This window comes from Papilio xuthus, unplaced genomic scaffold (genome assembly GCF_000836235.2).
Source record: "Papilio xuthus unplaced genomic scaffold, Pxut_1.1 DF825928.1, whole genome shotgun sequence".
Lineage (NCBI taxonomy): Eukaryota > Metazoa > Arthropoda > Insecta > Lepidoptera > Papilionidae > Papilio > Papilio xuthus.
The window spans coordinates 7,457,137-7,468,406 of NW_013532721.1; the positions used below are offsets into that span (position 1 = coordinate 7,457,137).

An 11,270-nucleotide genomic window follows, 5' to 3' on the forward strand; every position below is an offset into this window, starting at 1 on the left:
ATGTTTTTGGCGGCTCCACCACGGCTTCGAATTGAATGAACCATGCCCGAGGAATTTCCCGCCAAAATGGTAGTAATTTCGACTGGATGGAGACTCCTGCCAGGTCTAAGCTTGGTGACGATGCTTGTTGGCTTGTATCTTGATTCGAACAGCTTTGTTGATCTTCCATGTTTCTATCACGTCGGGGTCACCAATGTGGGAGGTCTTCACTGCTGTCGATAGTTGCGGGAAGAATAACACTCGGAGTCCAGATTTGTAATGATTTATTTTCTAATTTCTTAACTATTTATACAAATTATGAGCTACGTGCTTACTGGCTAAAATATGTACACCAATTAAAAATTAAGTTTTTCGACCAATCCGGAAGAGACACTAATTACTAGCTAATTACAATGAGAGTGAGTGAGAGGTGATTTTCTCTGTCACACATTCTTGCGCGTTCCGCAGAGATGGCGATATGCTGCTTATGACCTCCAATAGGCTTATCGTATATGCAAATAGCAACTTTCCTATAACAATATGCGTAGTTTCCCTTGCATTACCTATACCTACATACATAAAATTTACATAAATTGCGTGATACTTTGATGCTTATTATCTTAAAGATGATATGATAGCAACAATCAAAAACAAATCTTTATATCTTACTAATATTATAAATGCGAATGTTTAGATGGATGGATGTTTGTTTGAAGGTATCTCCAGAACGGCTCAACGGATTTCGATGAAATTTGGCATACATATAAAGTATAGTCTGAAAGAACACATAGGCTACTAATTGTGTTTTTATTTAATTCCACACGGACGTAGTCGCGGGCGACCGCTAGTATCTTTATAGATGCATTCATACTGTTATAGATTTAGTAATACGGATTCCCTGATTAAATAAAATTCTATGGATAGATTAATTTTATAAAGCAATTTAGATTAATATTTTCAATCTGTGATATCGTTTATATAAAAAGTATGCACTATTTAACATTACGTTAATTAAAATAGCCGTCAGTTCGTGTTCGCGAGTTAATTAAAAGGAAATTTTTCAATCAAACACCATTTGTTTTTCGACGATGTTTCATGCGGTAATGAAATTTTTAATTAAGCTTACGCATCAAAGTATCAGACTTCGTTTATCCTGTGCTTTTTTTTTTTAAACAAACAGTATTCAATACTATAATATTAATAGTAAAGTTAAGAATTCAATTTACACACTTATTTTTATGTCTTAGACAGTAGGAACTTTATTTTTAAATTCATACTAGAAGTGGCCGATTAGGACTTATTTTGACCAGACTGTAATATATTTTTATATAAGGGATTGTAAAGAAGCTTCTATCTCTTAAATAAGCATATAACCCAAAAAATTACATAAAATGCAGCTTACACAAAAGCATCTTCAGCGCTGTTATTATTCTATTTACGTCCATTAAAATGCATCCGCTTATTTTGAAGAGTGGGGGAAGGTATAGCCGGGGGACGGGAGGTGTAGCTTGCTGGTGGGGGATGTGGAAGATAGCAAATGCGTATAAAGCAGCTATTTTTAATGAAACGGATGCGGCTGGAGAGCTCGTTGTGAATGTAGGTCAGCCGGCGGTATGCAACTGCGGCAAAGTGCATTTTATTCGTAGGTATGACACGCGCGTAAGTGGATCGAAAACGTACGATGTAAAAGAAACGTCAAATGTGACGTTAGACCACGTGTATTATATTAAATTCGGTGTAGCAGCGGACCACCCAAGGGAGATATGTTATTAGAAGTTCAGAATGTCAATGATGAACTGTAACAACAACCCTATGAAACAATATTCCAATATTCGTAACATAACTTATCATGTCTCAATACAAAGAAATTTTCATTTCAAAATTATACCATAACAGTTCCCTCTACACAAAACATTCGATTATCTGTAACAAATCTTAAATTACTCACGCCAAAGAAATGTTGCTATAATTGGAAGCGATAATATGTTTCACGTGTTTAGAGGATCAAGTTGTAAACAATCAATATCAGCTGTAAAGTGCATTCAAAATAACTTCCTCGTCCTACGTCCAATGTAACTTGAACCGCGTGTCCCTTACTCCGAGTTCTCACTTATTTCTCGTAAGTAATTAACTTTCTTACTTCATTTAAATAGTAGAGTGCCTGTTATGAGAGTATCTCTACTTACATTTGTTCGACCTTAAACTTAGAAAAAATACGACAGTATTTAAATAATGTATACGGTAACACTGCAAAAGAGAGATAAACTTTTTATGCATATTATGGTATAAGTAATTTAAAAAGTGATAACCGAGTGAGAATCAGTAGTTGCGTGAAGTGCAACACTGTATGGACGGCTTCCTAGGGATGACATATTCGAATATTAATTTATCATTTAAAATATGTTATAAAGTATAATTAAATATTATTAATAATAATACAAAACACATACTGCTTATAAAATAGTCTTAAATATAATAGTAGTTATTCTTTGTATATTACGCTGGTGGTAGCGTAGCGGTTTTTATCGGAGGGGGGCGATCATTAAAAGATGCCCTGCCTTCTGGGAGAAAGACAAGGTTATGTGAGACTTGACTCACTAAAACCCTCTCGGTGGTCATCCTCAAGTATGATTGCGATGTTCCTGGGATCTACAATAGAACGCACCGGGAGTAGTGGCAGCCCTAGGGAATGTTTATTTTCATCTAAGTTGTAGTATGCAACGGTAGCGATGATTTTATGCGCTGCCAATGTTTATTTTGACTTGTTCTTGAATACGATTGGTTTGTTCGGACGAAATGCAATGTACGCTTGAGTAGGTTGTTCACCTTTTAAGGACTTTAAGATACATATTGCACCACGTTACATGTAAAATTAATAATTTGTTTTAGTTTGAAAATAAAATAACTGTATGAGATTTAATAAAATTACGAATTTATTGCTTTGTTATAAAAAAAAACTACTTGGTATAAAGCGTTCCTTTTCAAGTACAAATTATTTTGATTATAACAAGCATCAGAGAAATTCGATAGCCATGGAAGCACGTCCTTAACATATCATTTACTTACATATATGGCTATCTCGAAGGCATCGTGAATTGATATTAAAATAAACCAAGTTAATCGTACATGTGGAAAACTATAATAAAATCTTTGAGCCCTACGGAATAAAAAATATTATTAAAATAGGAAATTAAATGATAATTGCCTTAATAACTGGTGTCCAGGTGTCTGTATCCCGCAATATTAATGCGTATGCTTTCTGCCATGTAAATGTGAATCTTAGAGATGGTTAAGCGATGGCAGCTCTCTTATGATTGGCTTTCTTTGTATGGGAATCGGAATGTATTGTGGTGTGAATACATAAAAGTTAACTGAGCGTTTGTTGCTACAATTCGGAAACCCGTTGTCCAAACTCCATCAGAGGAATAAGAGGATCCGTCCACTGTTTTTAAAATATGACAGAAATTCGAAAGTAGGACAATCGACAATTAACGTTGCATTCCGCAATGTTCTATCGTTTTAATTGTAAACCGCTCTGATTAATATAAAAAAGTGAAAAGTAATAGTCTATACAGCTGCCTTCTTTCAAAAATGTTAAGCTTAAGCAATGTATACTCCCCCTTATTTCAATCAAGAGCTAATACTTGAACGTAAACGTTGGCAAAACGATCATCATTTGTAATTATTGACAGCGGCAGTATCTTTGCATTTCTATTAAAAAGTGATTTCCAATAAATTTTAACATGAAAATATCAAAGATCGTTATTTCTATATTTCAAGAATTTAAACATTTTCATTCGCAAATATGATAAGAGGGTAGGTTGTAAAGAAATATTGTAATGTTAACTAATATCTTGATCTCTATTTAGTTTCTAATTTTGAGCTTTATGTATTCTGTTCTGTATTCTTTTATATTTTATCATAACTTCGTCTAGTTGAGGGCATCCTTAAATACGCCTTTATTATTTCGCCCAGTCTGCTTGTTTAAAGACAATAAGTTCGCCCTGCCCAGTTCCGGAAACCCATATAAGTATATACATTCCTTTGTTTCAAATGTAATGACAAATGTTACGAAAACATGTAGGCCCTCTGAAGTAGGCCTTAGCGTAATTCACATTTTTATATACAAAAAAAATAAAATGGAAGTTGGAACATATGGTTCTTGATGATAAGATTAAGACGTATAAACCACATTTCACATCCGTTTACCTCTGACATTCTATTCAGTGCGTAACACTAATCATGCAGCTAGATTTATCTGCAAGTTATCTGACAGAAGGTGCGCTAAAATCGTGCGACATTCCAGTTCCACTCTATTTGTGTAAAGTGGACTAACAGCTCAGGATATGTTGGTAGGTATTTTAATGGATACGGATGCCAGTGGAATGACGACGCTCAGTTTAACTGGATAGAGCCGCTTGATTTGCATACATCGTCACCGCTGTTTGTTTTACGTGTGCTATTTCGAGGCGACTCCAGGCGCCATCTTAAATATGGGTTGAAATGATAATTTGTCATATTCCATACCTACTTTACTCAGTTTATTTTAAGTTACTATAAAATTAAATTTTGCTTACATCATTTTCCTGTTTAACTTTGTAACCCTGTTTTTAATCTTTCTATGATGGATAGTTAAACACTACATAAAATAATTAACACATTGAAGCTTTCAATCTAAAACTGTAAGTTAATTTCACAATAATATTTTAATACCAATTAAGATGTTGTTTACGAGGTTGCAAATCCCGCTGTTTAACTCCAAGTCAATGTTTATATTATGGCAACACTGTATGTTATTGAGGGCAACATTAACCATTATGAATGTCAAACTTTAGGACCTGTTTAAACAGGCTATTTCAATTGTCTGAGTCAACTGAGGCAGTCCAAAATAAATAAATGGTATGGTGCTTAACTTGCTGCTCGGTCGCGCTTGCAAAAAGGACTACGTCGTAAAAACATTCGAGTTCAGTAAATCGGATCGGCTGGCAAGTTCACAGCTGATTTATAGCGCATCTGCGAGCTTCGCTCTTTGTGCGTCACTTGTTGCATGTGCTTTGCTTTACTAACCTGCGTTCACACTGAACTTTTATCTTACACTTAAGAATATATTATTATAATTAATTTATCAATGGAAGGATGTTCAAAAAGTTTAGTTCTCAATGTAAATTTTAAGTGTTATGAATTATTGTCACGTGTACGGACGTTTACATAAATAGGTATCGTTACCTAAATATGTCGCATGTGCACATGTGCATTGATGCAATATTTTCACCTCCCTGCGTGATAGTGAAGATTAAGACGTCTGTAAGAACCATTAGACTAGCAAATATAATAAAGTATTCAATTTCATAGCGATATTCTATCATCTCTTAAAGATCTATAATCGATATCGAGATTGTCATTAATATTAATGAAAATTATGAACCTGTGGTCGCATCTTTACAGAGACGGATGCGTCTACAAATGTCATGTATCCATTTCTTTTGATTCGAATGTTATCTATCAAGCTCTGCAGATGGAGAGGAATGCTGCTAGGTGTGGTGCTCACTTTATCTGCGATCACTTTTTGTATTTCCTCTTGCAGGTCGATCAGTTTTTACTCTGTGTTTACGTATTCGTTTGATGCCATTGACTAGTAATTTAAGTGGACCTTTAATGAACTCATAAATACATTTATAAAAAACAACTTTATGATTAAAACATTAACGCTTACCACTCATTCGAATGCTAATATTAACAAGCAGTTAACAAAGTGTAAGTTTCCTTAGTAAGTGTGAGTTAATTTAATATTTGTCATTGAAAAGCGGCAAAAATTGTAAAATGAAGTCTAGCTATAGAGCAAGCACGCGATGAGACACATTATCACAGTCTTCAAGAGACTGATAATCACGGAATAGTAATTAACACTTGATTCTTAACACAAATCAAGATAGGCGATTCGTTGCTCGTTTGCCCCCTTCTCCTATAAAAAAAAAATCAAGATAACTTTCTTGGTATTAAAGTTTTAGCAGTATTTTCATTAATGCTTCACCGTCAATTAATTCTTTGATATGTTAATACAGATTGTAGCTATATTTTTACCTTTTTAATGACGTTAACGTCTAACGGCGTAAGGTATATCATTTGAAATTATGACGTGTCTGTTATTGCTCCGTTATGATGTGTATTATGAATTCTATGGAATGGTACGTTCTCAAGATTGTATCAATATTTTTCAATCGATTACAGTTTTTTTTTTATATTATAGAGTTAAATCTTATTTTTTCATGGGTATTTTATACTAAAAACTAAGAAGTTTAGGAATTAATAGATAACTACACTAAAAAATAAATCAATATTTTTTTCCTCACAGGCAACCCAAACGATAAAGTATTATACGGTCGTCCGAACAAGCGGCGGAGCGCGTCGTTTCCAGCGCCGCGGTCGCTGGACCGGCGTCACTCGCTGCGGATATTTGGCTCGTCCAGCAAGTACCTGCAGCGGTGCGCCTCTACGCGCAGCCTGCACCACAAGAACGTCAACACCACCGACAGTTCCTCCTCCACCGATTACCCGCCCAGCGTTGAATCTGCGTCGCCAAGTAAGTTTTGTTGTTCTTCTCGGACGTCAGAATAATATCTTAAGATTAGGAAAACAAGCATAGTTACCGTTCGTATTCTTGTTATTGCCAATTTAAAAGTGATTGTGATGTATTACATTAATTATGTCATATTATTGTGCATTTCAGAGAAAGCGTCGTTGCTGTCCCGCTTATTCAGACGAAGCGGCCGCAGCAAGGCGGCGCGCGCGATGAGCACCTTCTCTGCGCAGTTCCCGCCCGCCGACTGGTTCAACTCCAAGGCCGTGCACCTGCACTGCGTCGCCACGCAGACCAACTCTAAGGTGCTTAGGATTTGAAAATAATTAACTACATTCAATACGAAGAGTAGTAATTCCAAAAGCAATATCAGTCAGGCCAACAAAAGACAGTCTTCAAAACGATGTACATAAAATCTCTTGTGAAAAAATACGGTCAACCTAAATTTCCTATCGAGGTACGACATTCGTAGATTAAAAATACAATTAAAACGTACTCTTTCATTTCAGGAGTCTCTGCAAAGTCAAACATCGTACGTGTCATCCTATTACGATGGGTCCGAAATAAGCAACCGCTCATCCACACTACCACGAAGACACAAGAGGCATCTCTCAACCGAATCGGGCCTGGCCGGCTCTGTGCACTACGACCACTCTCCAGTCAGGCACTCCAGCCCCAGTTCGGGAAGTCTACCACGATCGACGTTAAGCAGAAGCTCTACCAATAAAACCATCTTAGATCATTTTGGATCACCTCAGAGAAGTGATAAGTTGCGGGACAGCCCTAGCGGAAGTCTTCGGCGAGTGGATTATTCTGATAATGTTACGTCTACCAGCGGACCCTCGAGCTTGGAAAGCAACACACAACGGACTCCGCGTAAAGACAAAATTGTAGATAACTCGCCGAAAAGAAACTACCATACCAGCAGCAGTGGACATTCGAGCTTAGAGTCACACATTTCAGATCGAACATTGAAACCCTCACCTAGTCACAGTAACGGAACGTCCGGGTTAAGTAGAGCACAATCCCTCGTTAAGGTACAAAGTTTGCAAAGCTCTCCTAAAAGTCTGCATAAGTATAGAACCAAACCGCCCTTAGTTGGAGGCGAGACTGTAAAAAACGGAAATACCTCACCAAAAAACTGCCCAAATACACCCAAGAAAGCTACGCCTTTGCATAATAAAACACTCGGAGCCAAACTTGAAAACCCCGCGACATCTGTGTTGGCTAGCTCAAATTCCAATAATTCAATCACTTTAAAAGTGACGACAAATACAATATCACAGAACGGTGGAACCAACACCAAAGTTTACGTACAAAATTCCCCAGTTCGATCTGTAATCACATTCGAGAATGGAAAGGTCACAGAAACTAGCAACGGCAGCAACATTTACATTTTTAATGACGATACACGAGTTGTATCAGTTTCCCAGAACGGATCGAGTCAACAGCCAAAAAACCCAACAGAGACGTCCTTTGACGTATGCGTTGAAAAAAACAAGCAAATATTTCAAGAAACCGAGCCGGTGAAAGTACAAGAGAACAAATTCATTAAGAATTCCATTAACGACACCGGTATGAACAATAATCGAAAGCTGTCTTTACAAATAGGCGCGACGAACAACAATAGTTTCGTATACAAAAATCAACTAAACAACACTAACGAAGCCGCATCTAATCCCACATCACCGGCAATACACAATAATATTCATAACATAGATGGTACAACGAACAGTAATCCTTCGACACCCACAAAAAGCTACGATAATATTATTGGATCTTTAGGTAGTCTTAGATATCAAAAGAACTCTTTTTCGTCTGCTAACAGTGGCATACAAACGAATATAAATTCGAACAGCGAACTAAAAAGCGTCGACTTGTTAAAAAAAGCCGCAGCTTTGCAAATGTTGAACGGCCTCCCGAACGTGAATAACAGAATGAGCACCGAGTCGATAGCTAATTTGTTAACGAAAGGAATCGAGCAAAAGCCAACGGTATTAGGATCAGAACCTAATCTAGCACTGAAGAACCAAGAGCCATTGAAAGACATTAATACATCGACGGAGAAAATCAATAGTTTAGAAAACAAACAGAAAAGGTACAGCCTGAGTCAGGATGTGAAGAAAGAAAACCAGGATATATACAATTTTCCCAGTTTGAGTGACTTGAGCTTCAATTTTACCAGTTTAGCCGCACAGAAGATATTAAAAGGTGTCAGTATAAACAGCGTCGATACGCTAGTCGAGTTGAATATGGCCGCTAATAATTCTGAGAAGCAGAATAATCGTGATGTAGCTGCGGTATGCACAGACTTCGGTCTTGTATAGTATCTGCGATTTATGTTAATTTTGTTTAAAATGTACAATATTAGTAATAACATAAAAGTAAGCTAGCTTAAGTTGCTCGTAATGACTTCATTATTTGATATACTTTAATATTTAGATGAAACTTGTATTCATTTGAGATTTTGTACTCTCAACTTGCGGAATTATCCTTTGATAACTATTGTATCCTCCTAATGGAATTATTTAGTCTTACTAACTTATCATCGAAAATATCATTTTAGAAATTATATAACTCAGTATTCATGTATATTTTAATCTATATCATTGATAGTTTGTAGCTCACTCTGATTGTATGCGACAGTAATTGTATTTCAATGAAATCAATGATGGCCTAAAATGTAACCTTTTAGAGAAATTTAGTGCCTATTTATAAACATATTTGTAGATGTACTTTACTCTACCCTTCCATTATAGCTGCTTATTTTACCGTTCTATTATCACATTAATTGTCTATCCCACGTTCTGAAATAAAGCCTAAATATTGTTATCAATGGATACATTGCACATTTTATACCCACAGTATCATAAATTCCAATAAAAAAAAACACTTTTCGTACATCTAAATGTTAAACAATATCATATTATTCACTTCCGCACAAATACATTTTTGACGAGTACACAGAAAAGTGTATTAGCTTCCACATTTCGAATCATGTTGGTATAATTACAAGTTTACGATATTTATTCAGAATGGGATAGACTTTAAAACATTTCCTCTTAGCACCAGCACCCTTTTTTGTGCCATTATAAGATTTCCAGTGAAAAAGTTGAGTACAAACTAGAATACCTTTTCCATAATAAAGAGAATCCATCCATCAACAATAACTTTTAAGGATGGTATGTAAAATGTTTGTCATGTGTAAGTGCCATAAATAAAACTGTAATTTAACAGATGTGATGAGCTAATCCGGCATCGGTATTGGTATTGGAAAATTGGTATCAATTATTGTAATTTGCTGCACTCAAAGTGCGGACATAATAAAGGGTAATATTTATTCATTAGGAATTATAATCGGAAGTCAATGCATATTAGTTATTAAGTGTTCAGTAACGCCATTTGTAAAAATGTATTAACAATAGAAGTTGATGCTTTAATTCTGGTTTTATTTCAAATATCCCAATAATTCCTGAAGAAATCACTAACACTATGCTTGGAAAAACAAAAGAAAAGTTTCATGAAATTTAATCTGCATTTCTTTTATTTAAGTGCTGCTTTTAAGTGGTCGTAATTTATCCCTTTACAGACAGATGAGATTCAGATTCTTTAAAAAAATAATCTATTACTTGCCATTCTCAACATAAATAGAAATATAACACTATTTTGCAAAATAAATTAAGTGCAAAATTTTAGATCTCTCAGTTTTAAGGTTATTAAAATTAAAATAGCACACTAATTTGAAATGATGAAGCTTTTGTATGAATAAAATTTATAAAGCATCCTGGAGTAGATATTTAAATAACTAACAAAATTCTTGAAAAATATAAATTTATTTCATCTATCTTATAAAACTAAAATTATGTAAATTTACCTTATACTAGCTTGCATTATGTGCATGTTATGGTGCTGTGTTCCATGACATCTGTGACTTGTGATGGTTCTGTTTCCGTTTGACTTTTAATTGATTTTAACCAATCATCTGTAGGATTTATTTTCTTAACATCTGAATCCGATTCATTCTTCTCATCTTCAACTATTTCAGGACAATCACTCTCATCATTTTCACTTACGTGATTATTTTCTTTAGTGATTACATTAATTGTTATAACATCATTGTCCAAATTTCTGAACTTCTTCGATACATCCTCTGTTTGAACTGTTACAAAACACACACAATTATCCGTAGAAATTACTTCTTTCAAAGCAGCCTCTTCTATCGCTTCCAAGTCACCATTATCCTCCTCTTTTGTCACCTCTTCAATAGTTTTGTATGAATACATGTGATCATCGTTAGGACTAACGTAATCTTCAAGTATAAATGTTGAACTATCAAAATTAAGCTTCTCGAAATCAATAATGCCGTAGTTACCTATGTTTTCTAAAAGCATGGACTCATTGTCATATTTAATTTCAATATTCTTAGCACAATTCCTTTTTAAGTCTTTGTCATCTTGGCATTGTTTACGGATAGCATCAAGTTGCCTCAGTGTCTTAAGTTCTCTGGCTTTTAAACTGGCATAGATACGGGCAAAAGATTTTCGTACAGCAGCTCTTAACTGTAAATTAAATGTTTAATAATTATCTTAATAACTACATACAAGCCACCTTCAATAATTACTTACGTTATTAATATTTGTCTCAAATTCGTCGGATTCACACGCCATGTTTATTTACATTTTATAATTTACTTTTTAAAGTGACCACAGAATAT

General features: G+C 35.1%; 2 protein-coding genes across 2 annotated transcripts in view; one reads left to right on the forward strand and one right to left on the reverse strand.

Moving 5' to 3' along the window:
• knockout (Stork-head domain-containing protein knockout) overlaps window positions 1–9,996 on the forward strand; it is a 124,752-nt gene extending 114,756 nt beyond the window's left edge. The window contains exons 7-9 of the mRNA XM_013322545.1: window positions 6,332–6,559; window positions 6,707–6,861; window positions 7,066–9,996. Coding sequence (XP_013177999.1) covers window positions 6,332–6,559; window positions 6,707–6,861; window positions 7,066–8,883 — 2,201 coding nt within the window. The 3' untranslated portion in view covers window positions 8,884–9,996. The remainder of the gene's footprint in view (window positions 1–6,331; window positions 6,560–6,706; window positions 6,862–7,065) is intronic.
• Window positions 9,997–10,370: 374 nt separating this feature from the next.
• LOC106125186 (uncharacterized) lies at window positions 10,371–11,261 on the reverse strand. The gene is made up of 2 exons (XM_013322288.1): window positions 11,182–11,261; window positions 10,371–11,115 (listed from the first exon to the last, which is right to left on the reverse strand). Exons 1-2 carry the CDS (start codon window positions 11,221–11,223, stop codon window positions 10,447–10,449), a joined length of 711 nt encoding a protein of 236 aa, XP_013177742.1. The 5' UTR covers window positions 11,224–11,261; the 3' UTR covers window positions 10,371–10,446.
• Window positions 11,262–11,270: the final 9 nt, after the last annotated feature.

Coding starts and splice junctions, on each gene's coding strand:
- LOC106125186 (XM_013322288.1), bottom strand. CDS start 11,223: ATGGCGTGTGAATCCGACGAATTTGAGACAAATATTAATAAC. Junction 11,116..11,181: donor TTGAGACAAATATTAATAAC/GTAAGTAATTAT, acceptor TTTAATTTACAG/TTAAGAGCTGCTGTACGAAA.